The sequence below is a fragment of the Danio aesculapii genome, chromosome 11 (genome assembly GCF_903798145.1).
Source record: "Danio aesculapii chromosome 11, fDanAes4.1, whole genome shotgun sequence".
Classification (NCBI taxonomy): domain Eukaryota; kingdom Metazoa; phylum Chordata; class Actinopteri; order Cypriniformes; family Danionidae; genus Danio; species Danio aesculapii.
Window position 1 is genome coordinate 405,501 of NC_079445.1, and position 27,000 is coordinate 432,500.

Below are 27,000 nucleotides of genomic sequence, written 5' to 3' on the forward strand. Positions count from 1 at the left end.
GAAGCTCGTCCCGTACAGCTAAAGTCACATAATAGTACACGCTTTTACTGATTTTGCTGTGAAACTGAGCTTTGCAGAGGAACGCATGTGGGGGCGGATTTGATGCAATAATTGTTTTATCTCCATTAATGGAACTTTTTTCAAGCTAAAATCAAAATTACAGTGAATGTTTTGTGTGTGTGTGTGTTTGCTGTCAGATCGGTGCCGTGAGCCGCTGTCCGCCGTCATGGAGCATTTTCAGGGGGCCTGGAAGAGCCTCAGCAGTCACGGCTTTGGGTGCAAAGACTCAGTATTCGAGGACTCCTGCATGTCTCCCAGCATCCTCAAGACCTTCCCATACCGCAGATTATCAGACGATGGCAGAATCCCAGACTCCAAGACCAGCAGCACCATCCGCGTCTTCCTGCCCAACAAACAGCGCACCGTGGTAAAACTCTGACAGCCAGGGCTCGTTTATGTGTACATTACTGCATTGGATTTGGGTTAGGGTGGATTCCATTATTGACAAGTCGACATGAATCAATCATGTAAGCTCAGTCCTGCTTGATATCAGGCTTATTTCCTATAAAAAACATTAGGCTGTTCATTTTATGTATATATTATAATATTATTTTTAAAATAACCACATCAGAATTTAAAAGATAATTTAAAACTGTGTAGTAATCTGAAATAAAGGTATAAATGTACTCTCACAGGGATGGTATCTTCTCAAGGGGTTCAAATAGGACATTTTCATACATTTTACTGACTAAAACAGACACTGTACGTGCTAATATATAATTTTAAGATATTGGTATGGAAATAGGGCTGGGCGATATCATGATAAAAGTCATCTTGTGTACTGATAATGATATAGATCACAGTACCTTTTCTGTATATTAATTAATTAAATTAATTCTCTTAATAGTTTATTGACCACATGTATATGGCTGCTATTATTATTATTATTATTATTACATATAAAGTATATACTCAAACATATACTAATGCTTTTCTTAGAGTTTTTCTAGTTTAAATATCAAAAAATTCTTCAACCAAGAAGTAGAGCTGCTTAATATATCGTTTCAGCATCGAAATGGCAATGTACACACTTGCAATAGTCACGTCGCAGAACATGCAAAGTTGAGTCTGAATTATATTTGAGAAACTTTGTCTTGTTTCTAGTCCAGAAATTTAATATTCGAAACCAAAAACAAGATTATTTTACTTAAAGGTGCAGTAGGTGATCTGCCAAAATGCTAACCGGTTAGCATAATATCTTCGAAACACAGTCCCACCCCTGCTGTCCAAAGCCACGCCTCCTGAAACACGAACGCACAGCAGACAATCCACTAGTTCATGTCATTCACCAGTTAGAAATGTAATTAGAATTAGTGTTTGGCCAGCGGCGTGCAGGATTTACACTTATTACTAAACCATACTTGCATGCTATTTCAGACTGAATATTCAGAGTAGCTGTGAACAATATCAGGCTGACATAGGCAGAATAGGGCTATTTACTGATGTTTTGTTGTTAAACTCAATATAAATCTACATTATGGATGCTGTAAAAGGACCTTATGAAACTGAAAATAGTCTCATCAATCTTTCACCGGGAGATCTCAGTGGCTGAACAACACTTCTGTGTATATAACCCATTTATAACAACACAATCTACATCAGCTCTGTGTGATTAAAAGAGTTTAAAACAGAACATTGCCTGTCTGACAGAAATACTTCAGCCATGGTGTCGTCCTTTTTCCAGCATGCAAAACTCACTCCAATATTGATTCAGGAGTTTAAAAAAATTAGATTGAGCATTTGATCAGAATATATAAATACATTCAGATCATTTACTGTAATCATTACTATTGGAATGTGAAGAGACTTTCAACCAGCACAACAATACATGTTTCTGAAGACGATTGCCTACTCCACCTTTAACCCATTGGTAGATTTTTTTTACTTGTTTTAATATTAACTTAAATTTGACCCATTAGCTCTGAAAGTAAAACATAATATTTATTTGATTTAGCAGTGTGATTGATTATTCAATTTCTGTACCTGAATCCCATTAGTCTCTCCAGAAAAACATTGCAATCAAACCACCTGGTGAAACTGTTTCGTATGGCAGGAAAATAAAGTATCGCAATGTCAGATTTTTCCAATATTGTGCAGGCTTACCATGAAGCATTTTCTAGAATAACCCAAAATATTGGCTTGTTTTTAGAAATAATATGCAAAGTTTTTCCTTAAAACAAGCAAAACAATCTTATTTCAAAGCAAAAACATTATTGATTTATTTTATTTACCTCATTACTTTGCTTACTCCACCTCCAGATTATTGTGCTTTATTGTTTTTTGCTGTGCAATCATTCATATGTGATCATATTCACTTTATTTAGAACTTGAGTACAAATGTATGATTAATATTATAAAAATAAATAAATAAACATAAATAAAATATAAAAAAAAACCCAGATGATTACAGATCCAAGAAAAATATGGCTAAATAAAACACAATGCCATCTGTAATATTACTTTCATAAGCATGTGTTGATCTGTGTAGCTCAGGATGCTGCTCATTTCTATTGAAATATTAAATATGTTGAATTGTGTTGTAATAGGTGAACGTGCGAGCAGGAATGACGCTGCGCAACTGCCTCATCAAAGCCCTGAAAGTTCGAGGTCTTCAGCCAGAATGCTGTGCTGTTTTCAAGCTTCAGCGAGAACATTCAGTGTAAGTTGTGAAATAAGAAATTAAATAATACAATGAGAGTGACTTACAAGTGTGATAGATTAACTAGTGTTTATCATACTGTCTTTACTGTTAGGATGAAACCGTCAACATGAAGGACACAAAATATGATTGAATGTTAAAACTGATTTCTACAGATTCTTATGGCTGATGCGGATTAGTATTAAGTTTCACCAGCTCATATTTATGATTCCCTTGGTGATGTTTAACATGATATTAAAAACAGGCTAGGGCTGTCATTATAATGAAATTTGTCTGACAGTCATCTGTAATTAATTTCGATTAGGCAGTTGAATGCCTGATTTGGTATATTGACAATTAACTATTTTGGGGCTCATACAGCAATCTAATAAATGGGAAAATATGAAAATACACAGTAAATAATGTTATAGTTAATACATCTGAAACTATATGTTCATATTTGTAATTATAATGAGTGAAAATGCAAAAATTTTCCTCAATATTTGGTGTGTTAAAGGAATTGCAGCAACTGCAGTCATTCTGAAATAACCACATTTATATTAAATAACCATAATTTAGACAGTTATTTAATAACCGCAGCAGCCCTACTGCAGGGATACTCTGAATAAGCTGTGCATTTGCTAAATACTGATTGAATATAGTACATATATTGTACATTTATAGTATGTGTGTAGTGAGATTACTGCTCTAGTATGTTAATATGTGTAGGTTTTAAAAATTGCTCCTACGTCCAGTGTTGTCTTTATATTTAGGATTGTTTATATATGTTTAGACTAGTATATATATAATAAATATGCGCAGTACACACACTTAAATTATGTCAAAGCAAACTTTTATTTTAGATGAGTTTAATCCTGATTCATTTTAGCCCAGCACTAGTTTAGACATGTTCCACTTTATGTGCACACATGTAGCGTAATGACAGTAAAGCTCGACTTGACTTGAAGGGGGTGAATACTTTTTCACACCAGTATTCTGTGTTATTCACAGTAAAAGTCTTGGCCTGATTATAAGCCTGCACCTCAGTTAATGTGAACTCTGCTTTCTGTGCAGTAAGAAGCTGCGCATGGACTGGAGCACTGATTCTACCTCACTGGTCGGAGAGGAGCTGCTGGTTGAAGTCTTAGATCACGTGCCATTGACGACGCACAATTTTGTGAGTTTCTATAACCTGTTTGAATCGAGTCTTCAGCATCGCTCTAACATGTGACCGTCCTCTTAACAGGTACGCAAAACCTTTTTGAAGTTGGCCTTTTGTGACATCTGTCAGAAGTTTCTTTTGCACGGCTTCAGATGTCAGACGTGCGGATACAAGTTTCATGAGCACTGCAGCACCAAAGTGCCCACCATGTGTGTGGACTGGAGCAACATTCGCCAGCTCCTGTGAGTATATATGGTTTCAGCATCGAGACCGCAGTTTGCAAATCCACAAGAGTCGCATTGTAGCATCTGCAGTGTCAGTTCAGCTTTATTTTATTCATCCTGTTGTAAATTTGAGAGCTTATAGTTGATCAAGAACTACATTGTAGAGTCATATTTTAATAAGTACTTTCTTGCATAGACAGATAAAATATAGAAAAACACAACACAGAACCCCCAAGTTCAAACTAGAACTATCCAACGTTATGTACCCACAGCCATCCACAAACCTCTCGGGAGGAATAAGAATCGTATGAGAGATCCATACAGACTCTTTTAAATGTACACTAAATAAACAATGAAACTATATATTAAAGTATATGGTCCAGAAATGTAATAAAAATTACAAAAAAAAAGAGGAAAAGAAAATGGCATGAGTACAATTTAGGGGAAATACTGACACGAGCAGATCGCACAGTACAACATAAAGACAAGTTTACCCCTTGACAATCTCAGAATTGAACAGTCAGAATCTAATGAGGTCAAAGAGTCAGTGCGAATGTTGGTCCAGGTTTTATAGAATTTGTCAGTAGAGCCCTGAATGAAATGCGTACTTCACTTTTAGGGAAGTTTAACCTTAATAAATTGCTTGTTTGCCTCCTTTTAAGGCCTATAACTGTAAGAACTCAAGTTAGCCTTTAATGTTATTGAAAGAGGTTTCTTCTGCCGAGAAAAGCTGCACTGATTTGATTAATAAACTGTGTGTACAGTAATGTATGGTCATTAAAAGATTAATTAAAAGATTTGCAGATTGTGATGCAGTGCAACTGTATTCAACATAATCATCAAATTATATTACAATTCTTTCTGAAGGTTCAAGTGACACAGAAGTCTGGAATAATGACTCTACGTCACAGCAATATGTTGCATTCTTAACAAATATTAGCATTCACCTGTGTTTGACCTTAAAATGCTTTCACGTTTAAAACTAATATTTTACATCAAGTAACTGAAGCTTTACCGAGTGAAGAAACAACAAAACTAAACAACGTGAATGTCTTAGCTAGTCTTACTAACTTTTGATCTGCAGTTTGCATGTTTTAATATGTGTAGCCGCGCTTCAAGGGCTGATTTTCTGTTTAGTGTGAGGTATTCTGAGCGTTTTTCCCCTGTTGAAGTGTAGATAAACATGTAGATGTAGTTCAAGGGAAGTCTCTTGATGAACAGAAATAGTTTTGCATAAAGGCGCTCGCACTGTGAGCTTTGCAGATGAGTATCAATGAAAATCAGCCAATACACAGTACAAAGCTTCTTTCTTCAGCTCACCATGCTGGAATATATCAAAAAGATGATTAATTATGATGTTTTCTAGCATTACACCAAGGAGAATCCTCATGAATCCATTTACAGATTTGACATTGAGTAGTTCATGCAGAATCTTTGTAAACAAAAACGTTCCAATAAATAAGTTCAGAAAGAAGTGCCTTAAAATCTTTTTCCAGTTGAAAGAGTCATAAATAAAGGGAAAAAATAACATGGTAATATGTTATTTTGTTGAAGCAATTAAATTGGCATTTTTCCACATGACATTTGGAGCAGAAATGTCACATAAATTAAGTTTATTAATAACGTCATTCCTTAAAGTCCAATGGTGACAGTTCAAAAGTGGAAAAAAAGCATTTTTAATTCATATCTATATACATTTTTACGCTTTTCATGTCTTTTGATTTAGAGCTACCAAAGATAATTTGGGCACACTTTAATATATGGTTTCATAAGTTAATGATAGTTAATATATTTACTAAAATGAGGGAAGTATGAACATTACATATACTGCAGTATGAGCATTACATGTGTATCATAATACTCATTCTTAGAACGCCTTCACAACAAGTTTAAACCAGTGACCTTGTTGATGTGAGGCGATTGTGCTACCCGCTGCGCCATCGTGTTGTCCCAACTTTATACACAGCTACCAATATATTTAAAGAAGAATTTCTGTAGAACAAATAATGTGCCAAAAATGTTTATTTTCTTAACTTGATGTCTTCATTTTTAGTGGATCTCAGTAGCTGTGTCCATCCACCTATGTTTATGTGTATTCTGGAATATCGCATAAGAAAATGATTAACGGAGATGCCGAGATGTGCAGATATCTAGTAAATCTGCACTCATGCACACAACTGTTTAGGCAAACCTTTTATCCAATAAGAAAAATGAACAGAAACTGCAACAGAAACACGTTTACCAAACAATCTCTATCAAAAACTGGTTTAGTTTTTGACAGATGCTGATCAGATATACATGTGTGTATGTGTGTGTGAGGGTCTCTGTGTCATTATTGTTGATTTCCAGCTCTCCATTGTGTCAGATGTGAAATGTTGTTGTGCTGATTGTAAAAGGCCTCAGTCAGTCCGTCATCATAGTGCTTCAGTATTATTGAATACTGTCTCACGCCTCCAGAAGCCAGCGCGTTCACTGCGTTTGGTCTTGGTCTACTGAGGCGCAGCTCATTTATTAGAACACCAGTGCATCAAACTCCACTTGTCTCAGTGATATCTGTGCAGTCTGAAGAACAGATCATGTTGAATATAATATCTGTGCTGTTTACTCTGTTATGTTGGTGTATTCAGAGCTTTTCTGTTTTTTTTCCAGACTGTTCCCGACTCCCGGAGAGAACGGGACTCTGACCCTCCCTCCGCTCTCGTCCCGTCGCATGCAAAACTCTAGATTCTCCTTCAGGTAAACATAACTATATATGAATATAGGGTGATTAGGGATGCACCGAATATTCGGCCACTGAAAATTAATTTGGCTGAAAGATTTTTATCACCGAAACAACATGGCGAAACAGTAACAGAACTCGTAGCCTGCATGTGTTGTCTGAAGCAGCATGTGTGTGGCGTGTCTATTCCATCTATCCTGACCCTCTGCACTTCACTGTACTTGATCAGCGTTCAGGTCGTTACTTGAATGCGGAAATAAAGCAGCGTGCACGTGAAATGATCCAGACAGCGATGGATATTACAAACACACACGGATGCTGCTGACAAATTTACACGAGTTTTTCCTCCATTTCTTTGCTCCAAATAGACCAATAGAAGCTCTTTTCTGAAGTGAAGCCATGCTTGTTGATATTGTGGTCTATACCTTCGTAACTCCTCCCCCAACCTCCCGCTGGCCTCTCTCATTGGCTGTAGGTAATCGTCAATGTTATTTTCACACGGCGTGATTTTGAATGGCTCCAGATATTTAGTATGTCAAATATCTGACGGGTGTCGACGACTCGTCAGTGAGTACGTTTACATGGACGCCAATAATTCGATTTTAATACCATTAAGACAATACTCTGATTACGATGACGCGATGACGTTAATCAAATTATGAGTTATAACATGTAAAACAGGATCATGAAAGGAATGTTCAAAGAGCAGCTCATGTAAACGCCTTCATCTTATTATTGTCTTAATAAGATCAAGCCAAATAGTTTATTACTGATATCCATGTAAATGTAGTCACTGATTCTCTCAGATCATGTCTCTGATAGTTCACACTGTGTGAGTGTTACTCGCGTGAACATGCACCGTTTTGCCTGTGATTCCAGGCATTTGTTGGTGATCTCTCAACCTGTCGGCGAATAAAACGCTGGGCTAAAATCATGCAGTCTAAACTTGGCAATAGGCTACTATATTAGCTATGTGTCTATCAGACTGTAGCCATATTTCTGCTAGATATTTTTCAGATTTGACAATAATATTATTCATGCGCTGGCTGTATTTAAATACTCTCTCTCAAATCTTTCTCAAATGTCAGTCAGATGAAGAGCTCAACCACTCAACAGCTACATCTGACTGACTGAAGTCACCGTCCCTATAAGTGATGGTAACCCATTGTTGCAGTGTGCTAAATAAATATATTTATTTGATTTGTAATTGATTTATTCTTTTGAAACTTTAATATTAATGTTTGCAATGCCTTGATCAGACTAAGGTGAGTACACATTCATAGCCGTAAATGCAGTGGAACTAGTAATTGGCATAATTTATTTCGGTTTCCAGTTTTGGTTTCCTCTTTTTCGGTTTGGGCCGAGAATTATCGTTTCGGTGCATCCCTAGAGGTAATCTATCCCTCTGTCTATATTTAGCTCAAATCTTGTGAACTGACCCAACAAGTCCACCCAAAATCCAGACAAGTCAAAATGCCCCTTTGTTTTCTTTTTGTCTCTATGATATTGAGTTACGCTTGTAGTTATTTATATTTTGGGTGTTTTCCTTTTGTCATCAAATATAGGTTGCTTCAGAAAATGGCCATTATAATCAGCCACATGATGTTTCAGTCTGACCTAATGTTTAGCTGTATTGTATAATTGTAAGTCCTAAATAGTGGAGGGTGGTATTTGCTGATAACCTTCTGAAAAGATTGGCTTTAGAAAGCTGGAGAAACTCATGTTTCAACATCCAGTCAAGATTTAAAGGAATTTCCCCCCTTCGGTGTGAGTGAAACTCTGCATCAGCATTTGAGGAATGACACTGATGATCACAGATGATAGTTTTGCTGTTTTTAAAGTGAACACATTTCCAGTGCACTTACTTTAGGCAGAGAACTATTGAAACTTTACATAGACAGACACTGCTGTGAGAATAGTGTACACTTTTCCATCTTGTCATCATGATGGATTAGGGTTAGTTGAGTAGATGAGTTTACTTATGTGTAGATGAGTTTAGTGAGTAGATGAGTTTACATGCAAGTAGATGAGTTGAGCTGTTGACTAGTGAGTCGATGTGTTTACTAGTGAGTAGATGAGTTTAGCTGTCGACTAGTGAGTAGAGGAGTTTACTAGTGAGTAAATGAGTTTGGCTGTCGACTAGTGAGTAGAAGAGTTTACTAGTGAGTAGGTGAGCTTACAAGCGAGTAGATGAGTTTACTGATGAGAAGATAAGCTTACTAGTGAGTAGACGAGTTTAGCTGTCAACTAGTGAGTAGAAGAGTTTGCTTGTGAGTAGACGAGTTTAGCTGTTGACTAGTGAGTAGAAGAGTTTTCTAGTGAGTAGATGAGTTTAGCTGTCGACTAGTGAGTAGAAGAGTTTACTAGTGAGTAGAGGAGTTTACTAGTGAGTAGGTGAGCTTACAAGTGAGTAGATGAGTTTACTGATGAGAAGATAAGCTTACTAGTGAGTAGAAGAGTTTACTAGTGAGTAGAAGAGTTTACATGCGAGTAGATGAGTTTTCCTCAAATTTCCTCAATACGATGGAACCAGAGTGCCAATATGCTGCTCATTTGTGTGTTTTAATCTACATAATCACCTGAAGAGTTGTTGTTATGAGAGTGCTCAAAAAGCAGCAATATGAAAATGGACAGATCTGAGCTAAAATACTCACTCACACCCTTCAGAAAAGCACAATTCCTGCATTTTCTGACTTTCAACACTTCTCCAGTCCCTATCACAGATACTCAACGCCAAATGCATTAAACTACATCACACCCCTGCCGTCCCCTGGAGTTTCTCTGGGCCATAAAGTCTTGTCCACCTCCACACCCAACGTCCACATGGTGAGCACAACCCAGCCAGTCGATGAAGCTGCTTATCAGGTAATCCACCAGTACCTCGCTTTCTCACAGCACTTTAATGTTCAAAAATGATCATCATTAATGCCTTTTAGTTCTTTAATTGAACTATTATTGCATATCTCGAAATGTCCATGTGCTAAAATGGTGCTTCCCTCTTCATTTATAGGAAGCCTTAAGGCATGATGAATCAGGTAAAGGGTTTTTCATGATTTCCTTCAGATTTGATTGTGAAGCTGAGGCTGAAATGTGTGTTTACACACCTCATTTATCTGTCACAGGAAGCCCTCAAAATTTAAGCCCGACCGAATGGTCCAAAACCCCGGCTCCAGCTCACAGGGAGAAAGCGCCTTCGAGTAACACTCAGGAAAAACGAATCGTAAGTGACACGAACATCCACTTTACTGTAAAACTTGATGGGAAATTACAACTGAATAATAATGAAAAATGATCCAGTGTTTCAAACAAAGTTTATATTATTTACTTTAGTAATGTACACTGTAAAAAGCAGTTAGTCACTTAAAAAATGTGAGTAAACCTGTTGCAACTAAATTAAGTGGACTTAATTTTTATAATCATGTACACACTTCATGTTCTTAATAATGTTAAGGCAACATGCTCACTCAGTTTTTAAAGTAAAGTTAACTAATCGCTTTAACAGCATCGAGTTTTCCCTCTTTATAAAGTCATATAATCGCTTCAGAGGCAATGGTCCACTAACTATATAAAGTAAAGTCAACTAATCATGTTTTATAGGGTAGTTTAAACATGATTTCAGGATCTGAGGAGGTGTGTAGAACAGATTATTATTATTTTCATTGCATGACATTTCTATTGAAGCTCGTTTATTCCCTTGTATGAATATAAAACACTGAAATATAAGATGTAAGTGCTAAAGTTCTGACGTTTTCTCTCTCACAATTGTCAGTTCGTACCTTTAATTTCTATTGCTGACTTGCTTTCTCTGAATACCGAGATAGCACTCTGAATTTACTGCTTTACTCATAATTCTGAATTAATCATTTGCACGTTATTTTTTCTTTTGCTTCAGCTACAGAAACTTTTGACTTGAAATAAAAATCTAAATCTCACTATTCAGACTGTGCTTTACAGAATTGTTTGCATCTCACAATTCAGATGTTTTTTTAAAGTTAATATATTGAATTTCTTCCTATGTTATATTTTCCAATTCAACGTTTTCAGGCTTTTCTTCACAGATGTGTGTGTTTATGTCATACAATTTCAAGTTAAGCTCGTAATTCTCACAGCTTTGAGTTTTTATTTGGAAATAAAAAAAGTTTGAATTGTATAAGCTTTGTATAAGTAAGCTTTAAGAGATTAAGTAGGTATATTTAAGTGAGCGGTCATGCATTGAATCAGTTTTGTGTGCGCTGTAGTTAAAGTTATTGTTGTTTGTGTGTTAGCGTCCTCGAGAGAAGAGAGACTCCAGCTACTACTGGGAGATCGAGGCCACTGAGGTGCTTCTGCTCTCCAGGATCGGCTCAGGCTCTTTTGGCACGGTTTACAAAGGGAAATGGCATGGTAAGAGTCCTTTCTCTTCACCATTTCATGTATTTCTCGTTAGTTAGTATGTTATTGCTAGTTTTTTTTATTACAGTAGTATTTGGACAGATTGGGTGTAAAGAGGCAGTTGTGTCAGCCAGAAGACATTCTCTGTACCATAGTTTCTGTGTTTCAATTTATGAGTATGATTTAACATTATAATGAAAACTTTTTACTTTTATACTTTTCTATTTAGCTTAGACCATAAGCAGCACCACAAAACTGAGTGAATATTATGAGTGAATTCCACATGATTGAGTGGCCTACAGACCTCGACTGAGAGAGCATTTAAAGGCCTCTTCAGGTGTTGTGAGTTAATGAGTTGATCAGAGTGTGGCACCAGCTCTCTTCAATATTCAACCTGTTCACAATATTCTCATTTTCTGAGATACTGAATGTGGGGTTTCCATTAATTGTCATCAAAATCATCAAAATAAAAAAAATAAACACTTGAAATATATCAGTCTGTGTGGAATGAATGTATACATTATACAAGTTTCACTACTTGAATGGAATTAATTAAATAAATCAACTATATATATATAAATCATACATGTATGCCAAAAGTATTGTGAACTATATCTAATATTTCTCAAGTGACGTTAAATGGTGTAAATAACCCATTATTGTCAATGTTATTAGCGTCTGTAGGAAATCTTTTTTTATTATTGTCTCCAGACAAACCACTGTTATACAATGACTTGCCTAATTACTCTAACTTTACCCTAATTACCCTAGTTAAGCCTTTAAATGTCACTTTAAGCTGCGGTCACACTGGGCTTTTCTCCCCATAGACTTCCATTCATACGCACGCGAATGCATCAGACCAGAAACGCAAGGTCATGCGTCAAATTTCGCAGGTTGCTGCGGTGCACAGTTCAAGCTTGGTGAACTCTGACCTGCGAAATCGCATCACTTGACAGCGTGAGACCAATCGAGGATCAAAACATGACCTCTCTGGACAGAAATTTAAAACATGGAGCAATCTCTCGCTTTTTTTAATGTCTAATCATCTTGTTTAATCCCGCCCCTTTTCGCAGCGACGTACAACAGAATTTCGCAAGCTCAAACTCTAGTGTGACCGCAGCTTCAAGCTGAATACTAGTGTCTTGAAGAATATCTAGTCTAATATTGTGTGCTGTCATCATGACAAAGAGAAAATAAATAAGTTATTGAAATTATTATGGGCAAAAATTCATAAAATCTGATCTCTCATCTGTTAATCAGCTCTTAATATTTGAAAAATAATTACAATTCCACAGGAGGGCGAATAATTTAATCTTCAACTATATATAAATAGACAACAAATAATCTGTATACTTGAGCTTTAAGTGGAGTAAAAGCTATCATGGTCATCAATTAAAAAATAAATAAACAAATAAAAAAATCACAATCAAAAGGAACTACTTTCTTCTGTTATTCCTTCACATCTGCAGCTGACGTCAGAACAGCAGAAACCGCTGCTGCTTTACCAACGTCACTGTAGAGCTAGTGTATGAATGATTCTCTAGCGTAATGTCTAAAGTGATGACCAAACAGCTGATTTAGCTCACATATTAAGATTATAAGGCTGAACGGCATGAAATGCCATCAGTATACAGAGATTTCCCAGTATTTCTCTGTTGCAATCAGGCGATCACAATATTACTATGGTATAAACACAGCACTACAACATATAAAAGAGAGAGATCGACTTAGAAAGTCACTTACCTGTTGAATAATGATTTGATCAGCTGGAAATTACGCTGGTTTTCTCTTAGGGCTTATTATGGGGTCCTGTTGCTATCTTGTGGATGAACATCATCAACCGTCTTTGCTCAAAGACTGGCTAATGACCGCTGTCGCGCTGTCTCTCAGAAATTATAAGGATTTTTAAATAGGCGCTATCCTTATAAACAAACTGCATAGTTGCAATCTTAACAACTACATTCATGACTAAAAAAAGCCTCAAAAGTATATTCTGTTGTCCAACAGCTGCAATATTTGTCAGACTGTAGAGTGCCCTCTGCTTGTTGCTGTATGTGGGCAGAGTAATACACAAGGGTGAAGGGTGAAGAGGCTGGACGAGTGCTGTTACTGGCAGAATATTGCACATCTATCAGCCAATCAGATTCAAGAACTAGACAGAACTGTTGTGTGTATATATATATATATATATATATATATATATATATATATATATATATATATATATATATATATATATATATATATATATATATATATATATATATATATATATACATATGTATAAATGTGTTAAAAAGTACTACTACCACTACTACTAATACTAATAATAGATTTATTCATTCAAATATATTATTAGTGAAGAATTTGACCCTTTGAAAACTGCGGTACTTACTCAGTGATCCTAAAATTACCCTGCTTTGTTATATTGATGATTCAGATTAATTGCATATTCCCTGCCATGCTTTTATAAATGTACCTGTATGTTCATGCATCTGCTGCACACTTTTATCCAGAGTGTCTTGTATTGTGCTGCTGTCTTTGCTGTGATATTTGAGCTTCAGGAAGTAGCTTTATAATGTAAAGCAGAGTATAAATAAATCCTGCTCGCTTTATTTTCAGGTGATGTTGCTGTGAAGATTTTAAAGGTCATAAATCCAACACCGGAGCAGTTGCAGGCGTTTCGCAATGAAGTGGCTGTTCTCAGGTAAACCAGCAGGAAAGGCCCAGTTAAATCATTAAATTCTACTTTAGAGAAACGTTCACCAGGGTCAGGGGATTTCTGCAATGCTATGGACATTTAAAAGGTCTATTCCAAAATCAGGGAATGTTGTATATTTCTTTGTCCGAGTCGTGGTGTTTGTTGTTTTAAAACTTACTTTCCGTTCAAAGAATTAGTGCTGGGCAAATTAATTATATCTAAAATAAAAATTTGTTTTGACATAATAAATGTGTGTGTATTTATTATATATTTATTTATTATATATATTTATTATATATATTTATTTATTATATATATTATATATTTATTATATATTATTTATTATATATTATATATATATATATATATATATATATATATATATATATATATATATATATATATATATATATATATATATATACACACACACACACCACATTTATTTATAATTTTTTACATAGATATTTAAATTTATATATAATTTGCATATGTATTGCATATATATATTTTATATCTAAATATAAATAAACTTTTTTTTTTAAATATGTGCATGCATGTGTGTATTGATGTATGCACAGTGCACATGCATTAATTTGATGCAAAAGTTTTATTTTGGTTATGATTAATTTTTGCTCAGCGTTAATAAATTTTTTTTATCACAATGTTTCATGTGATCTGCCTATTGTTATTATTATGCTGTTTATACCACTGCTATTTATTTTATAGCGTTTTAACAATTCCTCCTGTATTTTTCTGGAAAAAATTGCTGATTGCAACCTAAAATAACAGTTTTTTTGGCGATGTTTCTCAAAGATTTGCATCAATATTTGCATTAATTCTTGTGTTATTTTGCTGCGAATATACAAAAATTTACAAATCTTTGTTACTTTATCATTACTGTTTTACCTCTTTAATCTCTGTCACAGTAAAGAAACACTGAGAAACAAAGAGAGTGTTTACATCTCAACCATATAAAGCCTGCTACATCATATTTAATCAACAGCTCTAAATAATCTAAATAAACCAAACTGTTCAGATCTCTTCAACAACAGCATCATCTTTAAAAATGTCCATTTTCAGTGATCGGCACAACAAACGTAGCCTTGTTCAAATAGGCTTCATCTGAATGTGTATTTCGATAACGTCACGTCTAAAGCAAAAGTGTGAAAATGATTAAAAACAGATTAAAATGTGTTAAAACAGGTTTGAAATCAATTAAAAAGAAAAGAAAGACATAATAGCGTGATCTGTTGAACAGTTTTCTTCCTGACCTGACCGCTCCTGTTATATTTAAATCTCCCTTCCACAATCTCACATCAGCTCTGTTTCCATTTACCCATTTCTATCTGCATTGTGGATTACTCTGCCAAGATGCGCATACATTTTGAAAATGCTCTAAAAATGTATGCGATATTCCAGTTTTGGCATAAATGTAATAGGCATGTTTGTTTTGAAACACAGCTAGTGTTATTCTGTGCTTCTGTGAAAGCAGACAGCAGTCGTGGCGCTGAACTCTCCTCTTTGTTTTTCCTGCAGGAAGACCAGGCATGTTAATATCGTGTTGTTTATGGGCTACATGACGAAGGTAAACCTGGCCATTGTGACGCAGTGGTGTGAGGGAAGCAGCCTCTACAAACATCTGCATGTGCAGGAGACAAACTTCCAGATGTTCCAGCTGATGGACATCGCCAGACAGACGGCTCAGGGCATGGAGTGAGTGTTGCACAGCTCCGGACACCAGAAAACCGGCTGACCAGCACTTTTTTTACTGTTTTAAAAGTTCCTGATTTTGGTCAATCTTAAAACACTTTAATGATCTCAGACTATCCATCATCAGATCTTTACCGTGTCTAGAAGAGTTGATTCAAAGATCCAGTGTTTCCAAACCTGTCCTGAAGGCACTCCAGCAGTACAGCTCTTCAATCTCTTCCTATTCTAACACTCCATGTGATGTACTGTTGGTGTGCCTTCAGGAACAGGGTTGGGAAACTCTGGCCTGTTCTGTTTGGTTGGTGATTGTTTGGTTGGATGACTCTACTTTTTGCTCTGATTGGTCAGATGACCCTGAATGGTGTGGTAGATCTACTCTGCTATGATTGGTGAAATGACTCTGCTTTTCTCTGATTGGTCAGATGGCTCTACTCTGCTTTGATTGGTTCGTTGACTCTTTGCTTTGACTGGCCAGATGGATTTGCTTTGCTCTGATTGGTCAGATGACCCTGATTGGTCGGATGGCCTCATTGGTTGGGTGGATCTACTCTGCTATGATTGGTCAATCGACTCTGCTTTTCTCTGATTGATCAGATGGCTCTTCTCTGATTGGTTCGTTGACTCTTTGCTTTGACTGGGCAGATGGATTTGCTTTGCTCTGATTGACCAGATGACCTCATTGATTGGGTGGATCTACTACGATATGATTGGTCAGACAACTCTGCTCTTCTCTGATTGGTCAGATGGCTCTACTCTGCTCTGATTGGTTCGGTGATTCTTTGCTCTGACTGGCCAGATGGATTTGCTTTGCTCTGATTGGTCAGATGACCCTGATTGGTCGGATGGCTCTACTCTGCTCTGATTGGTTTGTTGACTCTTTGCTCTGACTGGCTAGAGGGATTTGCTTTGCTCTGATTGGTCAGATGACCCTTATTGGTCGGATGGCTCTACTCTGCTTTGATTGGTTCGTTGACTCTTTGCTCTGACTGGCCAGATAGATTTGCTTTGCTGTGATTGGTCAGATGACCCTGATTGGTCGGATGGCCTCATTGTTTGGGTGGATCTACTCTGCTATGATTGGTCAGTCGACCCTGCTTTTCTCTGATTGGTCGGATGGCTCTTCTCTGCTCTGATTGGTTTGTTGACTCTTTGCTTTGACTGGCCAGATGGATTTGCTTGGCTCTGATTGGCCAGATGACCTCATTGGTTTGGTGGATCTACTCTGCTATGACTAGTCAGTCGACCCTGCTCTTCTCTGATTGGTTAAATGTCTCTACTTTGCTCTGATTGGTTCGTTGACTCTTTGCTCTGACTGGCTAGAGGGATTTGCTTTGCTCTGATTGGCAAGATGGCCTGATTGGTCGGATAGCCCTGGTTGGTCAGTTGTCTCTGCTCTGATTGGTCCGATGGCCCAGTCTCTCTAGTGATTGGTCTACTTCTTACAGCAGGTGTCAGTTACCGTATCTGCAACCAATGAAGACTGTGGGCTGGCATTATGTAAATATATTCAGTCATGCATGTCTTTGTGCTGGAAGTATAAGACTGGCTTACTGATGACTACTGATAACTCCATTTATCTGAACTAGTTTACATTCTCAAACATCTCTTCATGAAGTGTCCTATGTGAACATGTGCAGTAGCGGCCCTTTAAAGCAGGTTTATGCGTCTCAAGCAGACTGTTGCAGCCATGAATGCTGTTATTTGTTAAATGCAAATTAAAACATGCAACTAAGCAAATAACCCTGCATGGTCAGACTAGGGAAATGAACAGCCGGATCAGCTTTCAACACTAGTGTTATTGCAGACGTCTGTACACATCTGCTCATATTAAACAGTGTGTTTCATCTGAATTCTGTCATTTGCTGATCATCTTGTGTGTTGTTTTTGTGTGTGTTTTGGGCTTTTTGGTGGTAAACATGAAGTCTGAGCTTCTGAAAATGTGTTCAGTTCAGTTTCAGTAGTTTCAGTCATCAAGTGTCAATGATTTTTGGTATCTTTAGTAATTTGGTGTGTCTAATGAACAACTAAACCACCGATTAGCAATAAATGATACATTACTGCTGTGAAGATTACAGCCAGTGCAATCTTATCTAGAAGTCAATGCTTGCATGTGGTGAGTAACTGCCTTTAAAACTGTACAGCAATCTGATACTGAAAAGTAGAGTTTACAGAGACCTTTGTAGATCAGAATCAGAATCAGTTTTATTGCCAAGTGTGCTTCACACACACAAGGAATTTGTTCTGGCTACAGAAGCTTCCAGTGTACATAAAGTGACAAGTAACAACACAAAATAAATCTGAAAAATAAAAATGATGAACATTAAACAGATGCGGTTAGTGAAGAAACCTGGATGTTGAGTTGTATGTACAGATTGTTATAAATATACAGGTTATAAGGTGCTGTGTACAAGTGCGAATGTAGAGAGTATTGCATTGTATATTGATATAAGGTGCTGTGTACAAGTGCGTATGAGAAAGTATTGCACATTTATTGCACAGTAGGGGGATATTTAACTGTTCATAAGGTAGACAGCCTGAGGAAAGAAACTTTTCCTGTGTCTGGCTGTTTTTGTGCTTGGTGCTCTGAAGCGCCGACCAGACGGTAACAGTTCAAACAGGTAGTGTGCTGGGTGTGAGGGGTCCAGAGTGATTTTGCGAGCCCTTTTACTCACTCTGGAAGAGTACAGTTCTTGAAGTGTAGGAAGGGTTGGGCCAGTGATTCGTTCAGCAGTCCGGACTATTCGCTGTAGTCTACGGAGGTCGGTTTTGGCAGCTGAGCCGAACCAGACGGTGATTGAAGTGCAGAGGATGGATTGGATGACAGCTGAGTAGAACTGTACGAGTAGCTCCTGTGGCTAGTGTAGTTTGATCAGCATTTATCAGAAACGTCCTCAAAAAATAAAATCTCATAGTTTCCACAAAAAATGCATGAAGCATTTGAACGTTATTAATAGTCAGAAGTGTTTCTTCATCAAATAATCATATTAGCACTATTTCTGAAAGATCTGTTTTACTGAAGACTGAAGTTAAAATTCAGCTTTGGATCACAGAAATAAATTACATTTGACTACATATCCACATAGAAAACACTTATATTAGATGATAATATTATTTCACTTTCTTAAATAATATTTTATTGTATTTTTGACCAAATAAATGCAGCCTTGGTGAACAGAAGAGACTGAATGTAAAAAATAAAAATAAAAAAAAACATAACATTTTCAAGTATTACAGACAAAATAACACACAAAGACTGGAGGGGAGGAAAAAGAAAAAATATAATAAAAAAAAGACATAAATAAATAGAAAAATATTATAATGAAGTAAATAAATAAAATGAAGGAAATTCTCTATGCATATATTCACAAACCTTCACAAGTTAAAACGTCATTAAACCAACACTCCGATATGTGTAGATCATTTAAAGCATGCAGAACAGAAGAGGCATTTAATATATATATATATATATTATATATATATATATATGAGTTTAACTGATTCCAGACACTACTTCATATGATTATTGATGAATTTGGCTGTTTGAGTGTGTTCAAAGCCAGCTTCTCTTAATGTTTTTGCGCTGTAATATAATTAAGACGGAGCAGCGTGTCACACATTGAGTGTTTGACAGCAGTGTATTTTCAGCTCAGATTCCCATGTGCACTGCATGAAAGCATCAGCTATTTTTAGACCTGCAGCCGTCTGTTTATATGTAAACCCTGAGGTGCTTTTATCAGTTAAAGCCTGACTGTATTCTCTACCTGCATAATGATGATACACACAGTATAAACTCTGTGAGCTGCACTGTCGGCTGTAATTAGCTACAAAGTGATTAGTTACTGTGATTAAATTACCTATCCGCTGTAAAGTACAGAAACAGATTACTTTTCAATTTTAGGTCAAATAAGTGCAGTTACTTATAATATTCTTGCCTTAAATGCTATAAATAAACTCAGCAGTTCAGTTGCAGAGTAATTACTATACAAATTATGTGTTTGTTTAACTATTTAAATGATTCATACAATATAAATATTTATTTATGAATCAAATATTTATTTTATTTATTTATGAATCATATATTTATCTATTTATTGTTTTTTTATGAATCATATAAATTCATATAAAATAATAAAAAAAATCATATTTAAAAAAGTATAAATCGTATTTAAAAATTATAAATCATATTAAAAAATTATAAATCATATAAAAAAATTATAAATCATATTTAAAATGTATACATCATATTAAAAAAATATAAATCATATTTAAAAATTATACATCATATTAAAAATTATAAATCATATTTTAAAAATTATAAATCATATTTAAAAAATTATAAATCATATTAAAAATTATAAATCATATAAAAAAATTATAAATCATATTAAAAATTATAAATCATATTTAAAATTTATACATCATATTAAAAAAATATAAATCATATTTAAAAATTATAAATCATATTAAAAATTATAAGTCATATTTAAAAAATTATAAGTCATATTTAAAAATTATAGATCATATTAAAAAAATATAAATCATATTTAAAAATTATAAATCATATTAAAAATTATAAGTCATATTTAAAAAATTATAAGTCATATTTAAAAATTATAGATCATATTAAAAAAATTATAAATCATATTTAAAAATTATAAATCATATTAAAAAAATTATAAGTCATATTTAAAAATTATAAATCATATTTAAAAAATTATAAATCATATTTAAAAAATTATAAATCATATTTAAAAATTATAAATCATATTTAAAAAATTATAAATCATATTTAAAAATTATAAATCATATAAAAAATTATAAATCATATTTAAAAATTATAAATCATATTTAAAAAATTATAAATCATATTTAAAAAATTATAAATCATATAAAAAAATTATAAATCATATTTAAAAATTATAAATCATATTTAAAAAATTATAAGTCATATTTAAAAATTATAAATCATATTTAAAAAATTATAAATCATATTTAAAAAATTATAAATCATATTTAAAAATTATAAATCATATTTAAAAAATTATAAATCATATTTAAAAATTATAAATCATATAAAAAATTATAAATCATATTTAAAAATTATAAATCATATTTAAAAAATTATAAATCATATTAAAAAAATTATAAGTCATATTTAAAAATTATAAATCATATTAAAAAAATTATAAATCATATTAAAAAAATTATAAATCATATTTAAAAATTATAAATCATATTTAAAAAATTATAAATCATATTTAAAAATTATAAATCATATTTAAAAATTATAAATCATATTTAAAAAATTATAAATCATATTTTAAAAATTATAAATCATATTTAAAATTTATACATCATATTAAAAAAATATAAATCATATTTAAAAATTATAAATCATATTAAAAAATTATAAATCATATTAAAAAATTATAAATCATATTAAAAATTATAAGTCATATTTAAAAAAATTATAAGTCATATTTAAAAATTATAAATCATATTAAAAAATTATAAATCATATTAAAAATTATAAATCATATTTAAAAATTATAAATCATATTAAAAAATTATAAATCATATTTAAAAAATTATAAATCATATTTAAAAAATTATAAATCATATTTAAAAATTATAAATCATATTTAAAAATTATAAATCATATTTAAAAATTATAAATCATATTTAAAAAATTATAAATCATATTTAAAAAATTATAAGTCATATTTAAAAAATTATAAATCATATTTAAAAAATTATAAATCATATTTAAAAATTATAAATCATATTAAAAAATTATAAATCATATTTAAAAATTATAAATCATATTTAAAAAATTATAAATCATATTTAAAAAATTATAAGTCATATTTAAAAAATTATAAGTCATATTTAAAAATTATAAATCATATTTAAAAAATTATAAATCATATTTAAAAAATTATAAATCATATTAAAAAAATTATAAATCATATTTAAAAATTATAAGTCATATTTAAAAAATTATAAATCATATTTAAAAATTATAAATCATATTTAAAAAATTATAAATCATATTTAAAAAATTATAAGTCATATTTAAAAAATTATAAATCATATTTAAAAAATTATAAATCATATTTAAAAATTATAAATCATATTAAAAAATTATAAATCATATTTAAAAATTATAAATCATATTTAAAAAATTATTAATCATATTTAAAAATTATAAATCATATTAAAAAAATTATAAATCATATTTAAAAAATTATAAGTCATATATTTATTGTAGGAATCAAATAAATAACTGTTTATTTATTATTATATTTGATATATATTTACATATGGTGTGGATCAAAATAAATAAATATATGTTTATTTATTTTCAAATAAGCAAGGTTACATTTGTCTAAAAATTGCACTTGATCCATATATATATATATATATATATATATATATATATATAGTAACTATGAAACTGGTCACTTTGAAATGTTTTGATATGCTTCATATAAAATTAAAATTAAAGTAAATATATTTATATTATGTAAATATTTATATGGATTTATATTGCAATGGGCCAAGTAGTTAATTTGTAGTTGAGTAATTTAATTATGTTTCGGACAAAGTAACTAGTAGGCTGAATTCAGGTCAACTGGGGCTCATTTTTCCATTGAGATGACCAGCTAAAAGTGTCCCAATTGACCTGAATTAACTCTAAAGTAATTTAATATAGCTTTAATGATGTGATTAGTGATGAATAACCTGCCCAGCGCTGGCCAGTGGTGTAGAGTTACAGTGTGTGAATAACTGCTTGTGTTTCTCTTCTCTTCTAGTTACCTGCATGCAAAGAACATCATCCACCGAGACATGAAGTCCAACAGTATCTTTCTCAAACCAACACCTGCCACATTATAGGTCCTCTTGTTTTTGCGGTGTGAGTGAATAGCTGTGTGTTTGAGTGTGTAAATGCTGTGTGTTTGAGCGTGTAAATATGATTACAGTATGGTAAGTTCCCTGACGGATGCTCAGATATCTTCCTGCACGAGGGCCTGACGGTGAAGATCGGGGACTTCGGTTTGGCCACAGTAAAAGCGCGCTGGAGCGGCTCTCATAGAGTCGAGCAGCCGTCTGGATCCATTCTGTGGATGGTGGGTTTAAAACACACTTGTCTGTGAAGTGAGCACCAAACAGCTGAGTTTGTCCTTGGAAACGATGCTTGAATGTGTTTTGCGATTGATTTTGTCCTCAGGCTCCTGAAGTGATCCGCATGCAGGATAATAACCCGTACAGCTTTCAGTCAGACGTGTACTCATACGGGATCGTCCTGTATGAGCTGATGACCGGAGAACTGCCTTATTCTATGGTTGGAAACAGAGATCAGGTGAGAGGCAAGGGACATGTGCAAAAGTTTGGACACCCTATGACCACATATCAGGACATTCAGAATGATCTGGGGCTTGTACACTTCACACACTTGTAGTCTGACGTGTGTGAACATTGTTAGAATGACCTCATTTCATTCTTAAAGGGGCAGTTCACCCAAAACGTTCTGTCATCATTTATTTATTGTGTGCCTGTGTCTCTGTGTGTGTGTGTGTGTGTGTGTGTGTGCGTGCGTGTGCATGCAGATCATCTTTATGGTGGGTCGGGGTTATCTGTCTCCAGACCTCAGTAAGCTGTATAAGAGCTGTCCTAAAGCCATGAAGAGACTGGTGTCCGACTGCATCCAGAAGACCAAAGAGGAGCGCCCGCTCTTCCCACAGGTCAACAACAGCACACAGAACACAACACAGAACACAACACAGAACACACACACACACACACACACACACACAATGCAACACAGCACTGAGAAGTAGAACATTTTCATTGTGTGTAATTAAAAATCGTATACAACCCCAACTCTGTATATATATATATATATATATATATATATATTTGGACCGGGTCGGACCCACTTTTGCCTTCAGAACTGCTTTAATCCTTCATGTTAGAGATTCAACAAGCTACTGGAAATATTCCTCAGAGATTTTGCTCCATATTGACATGATAGCATCACACAGTTGCTGCAGATTTGTCGGCTGCACATCCATGATGGCAATCTTCCGTTCCACCACATCCCAAAGGTGCTCTATTGGATTGAGCTCTGGGGACTGTGGAGGCCATTTGAGTACAGTGAACTCATTGTCATGTTCAAGAAACCAGTCTGAGATGATTGGAGCTTTATGACATGGTGCGTTATCCTGCTGGAAGTAGCCATCAGAAGATGGAGACACTGTGCTCATAAAGGGATGGACATGGTCAGCAGCAATACTCAGGTAGGCTGTGGTGTTGACACCATGCTCAATTGGTACTAATGGACCCAAAGAAAATCTCCCCCACACCATTACACCACCACCACCAGCCTGAACCGCTGATACAAGGCAGGATGGATCCATGCTTTCATGTTAAACTCTGAGCCGAGCATCTGAATGTGGCAGCAGAAATGGAGACTCATCAGACCAGGCAACGTTTCTCCAATCTTCTATTGTCCAGTTTTGGTGAGCCTGTGTGAATTGTAGCCTCAGTTTCCTGTTCTTAGCTGACAGGAGCGGCACCCGGTGTGGTCTTCTGTTGCTGTAGCCCATCCGCCTCAAGGTTGGACGTGTTGTGTGTTCAGAGATGCTCTTCTGCAGACCTCGGTTGTAACGAGTGCTTATTTGAGTTACTGTTGCCTTTCTATCAGCTGGAACCAGTCTGGCCATTCTCCTCTGGCATCAACAAGGCGTTTGGGCCCACAGAACTGCCGCTCACTGGATATTTCCTCTTTGTCGGACCATTCTCTGTAAACCCTAGAGATGGTTGTGCGTGAAAATCCCAGTAGATCAGCAGTTTCTGAAATACTCAGAGCAGCCCGTCTGGCAGCAACAACCATGCCACGTTCAAAGTCTCTTAAATCCCCTTTCTTCCCCATTCTGATGCTCGCTTTGAACTGCAGCAGATCGTCTTGACCATGTCTACATGCCTAAATGCAGTGAGCTGCTGCCATGTGATTGGCTGATTAGACATTTGAGTTAAAGAGCAGTTGGATTTTGTTAACTGAACAAGGACATTTTTCATATTTCCGATTATCTTTTTTCTTAAAAAACAAAAAACTCTGGTCAAAATTATTAGCAATATTTATTAGAAAAGACATCAGTTATTAGAGATGAGTTCTTAAAGTTCAGTCTTCAGCTGTGTGTTCTTGTTTGAGTGATTGACAGGTCAGTGTTGTTGTTGTTGTTGTTGTTGTTGTTGTTGTTGTTGTTTTGTTTGTGTGATTGACAGGTCAGTGTTGTTGTTGTTGTCTTCTTCCAGATCCTGTCCTCCATCGAGCTCCTCCAGCATTCACTCCCCAAGATAAACCGCAGCGCGTCTGAACCGTCGCTGCACAGAGCCACACACACTGAGGACATGAACGTCTGCACGCTGGCACTCACCTCTGCCTTTAAATGATGGACACACACACACACACACACACACCCATAAATACATGCATACATTCACATTCATAAACACACACATGAACACACATACACATATGCACAAACACATGCACACAAAACATTTGCATAAACACTTATACACACACACACACACTGACAAAGGCATACTTGTGTACACACACACAGAAACATAAAGGCGTATACACACACATTCATACATTAAGGCATGCACATATATACACACACACACACACACAAGCTTATCCACTAGTGTGTGTGTATGGTCATGCTGATCTCTCTCTCCTCCACTGGACAGAGACACACTAAAGCACTTTCTGACTCTCTCTCTCTCTCTCTCTCTCTCTCGCGCTCTCTCTCTCTCTCTCTCTCTCTCTCTCTCTCTCGCTCTCTCTCTCGCTCTCTCTCTCTCTCTCTCTCTCTCTCTCTCTCTCTCTCTCTCTCTCTTCCTTCTCTGAGTTTGCTGGGAAACATCTGACCTCCAGCTTCCAATCATGTGTGAGCAAGCGTGTGTGCGCTCGGTGCAGTGCCATGTGTGTGTTATTATCAGATCACGTCTCTGCGCTCTGACTCTCTGTGTGTGTGTGTGTTACAGGAACTCAAGCAGAAGAGCGGGTATTAACTTTATTATCAGACTTACTAGGGTTTATTCTTTCTGTTTGTCATGGAGAATTAACTTGTAAACTTGACAGACGTTTATTCATTGTATTTTAATAAAATTAAGTTAAATACACACACACACATTCTCGGTGTGAATGTTGAACTGCAGTGATGATATGAAGCATTTAAAGGGCACCTATTATACAAAACTCACTTTTAATCACAGTGTCTTTAAGCTTACTGCCATATTTATCAGGGCTTGCCACAGCGGAATGAACTGCCAACTATTCCACCATATGTTTTACACAGCAGATGTGCTTCCAGCTGCAACCCAGGACTGGGAAACACCCATACACACACACTCATACACTACGGCGAGCTTAGTTAATCAATTCCCCTATAGCACATGTGTTTGGACTCCCACGCCAACACGGGGAGAACATGCACACACAACTCCACACAGCTGACCCAGCCGGGACTCGAACCAGTGACCTTTATGTTGTGAGGCCAGCGTGTAATAATAGTGGAGCCCTAGAATGCTTTGTTCAGTGTTTTCATCGTACACACTGCAGTAGTCGGCCGTATTACAGTTTATCAGGCGTTTAGCAGGATTATTTCAGGTGGTGTTAATAGTGAATTCATCCAGACTTCACATTCATAATGATTCAAGTGTACTCGCACACTTCTGTTCAGCAAACTAGGGAACGCCTGTGATTGATCGCTGTATTTAGGCCTGTGTGCAGTCTGGTGCTGCATTAACTACAGTTAGTATAAAACAGTGAGGCGGATTGACTTTTTGGACAAAATGTGTTGGCATTAAAATTTTAGAGCGTCAGTATTTTATAGAGAGAGTCTGTACGCCATATTGACCTGTAGAGTTGAGTGATCTCTTGTTATTAGCTTGAATAATGGTTGAAGAAATCTTTAAAAGAGCAGGGCTCTGTTCTTCCTACATGGATTACTCAGCTGGATTTGGTTGTTTAACCTGATCCAGGATCGTTTGGTTCTTCAAAACTCATCTGAGAGTCTCTGCAGCTCAAATCTGCTCAGGAGCAGTTTATCTCATGTAAACAGGATTAGATCAGGTCATTTCAAGCAAAGGTAATACGGAAAGTATGCACTGAATGCTGATATTTGCTTACAGCGGTCACCTATAGATTATATACACTTGGGGAAAAAAGTAAAATAGTTCATTCATTGTTGGCTTAGTCCCTTTATTAATCAGGGGTCGCCACAGTGGAATGAACTGCCAACTATTCCAGCATATGTTTTACACAGCAGATGCCCTTCCAGCCGCAACCCATCTCTGGAAAACATCCTCACACACTCATTCACTGCGGACAATTTA

At 35.0% G+C, this 27,000-nt stretch overlaps 1 protein-coding gene across 1 annotated transcript in view; it reads left to right on the forward strand.

Moving 5' to 3' along the window:
* Window positions 1-25,486, forward strand: part of raf1b (Raf-1 proto-oncogene, serine/threonine kinase b) — a 33,792-nt gene extending 8,306 nt beyond the window's left edge. Inside the window, exons 2-17 of the mRNA XM_056468208.1 lie at window positions 198-427; window positions 2,607-2,719; window positions 3,773-3,875; window positions 3,945-4,102; window positions 6,734-6,820; window positions 9,515-9,668; window positions 9,814-9,838; window positions 9,926-10,023; window positions 11,069-11,186; window positions 13,797-13,881; window positions 15,415-15,591; window positions 22,404-22,450; window positions 22,600-22,718; window positions 22,820-22,951; window positions 23,199-23,333; window positions 24,907-25,486. Of these exons, the coding sequence (XP_056324183.1) occupies window positions 227-427; window positions 2,607-2,719; window positions 3,773-3,875; window positions 3,945-4,102; window positions 6,734-6,820; window positions 9,515-9,668; window positions 9,814-9,838; window positions 9,926-10,023; window positions 11,069-11,186; window positions 13,797-13,881; window positions 15,415-15,591; window positions 22,404-22,450; window positions 22,600-22,718; window positions 22,820-22,951; window positions 23,199-23,333; window positions 24,907-25,044 (1,890 nt within the window). The 5' untranslated portion in view covers window positions 198-226 and the 3' untranslated portion in view covers window positions 25,045-25,486. The remainder of the gene's footprint in view (window positions 1-197; window positions 428-2,606; window positions 2,720-3,772; window positions 3,876-3,944; window positions 4,103-6,733; window positions 6,821-9,514; window positions 9,669-9,813; window positions 9,839-9,925; window positions 10,024-11,068; window positions 11,187-13,796; window positions 13,882-15,414; window positions 15,592-22,403; window positions 22,451-22,599; window positions 22,719-22,819; window positions 22,952-23,198; window positions 23,334-24,906) is intronic.
* The last annotated feature ends 1,514 nt before the right edge of the window (window positions 25,487-27,000 follow it).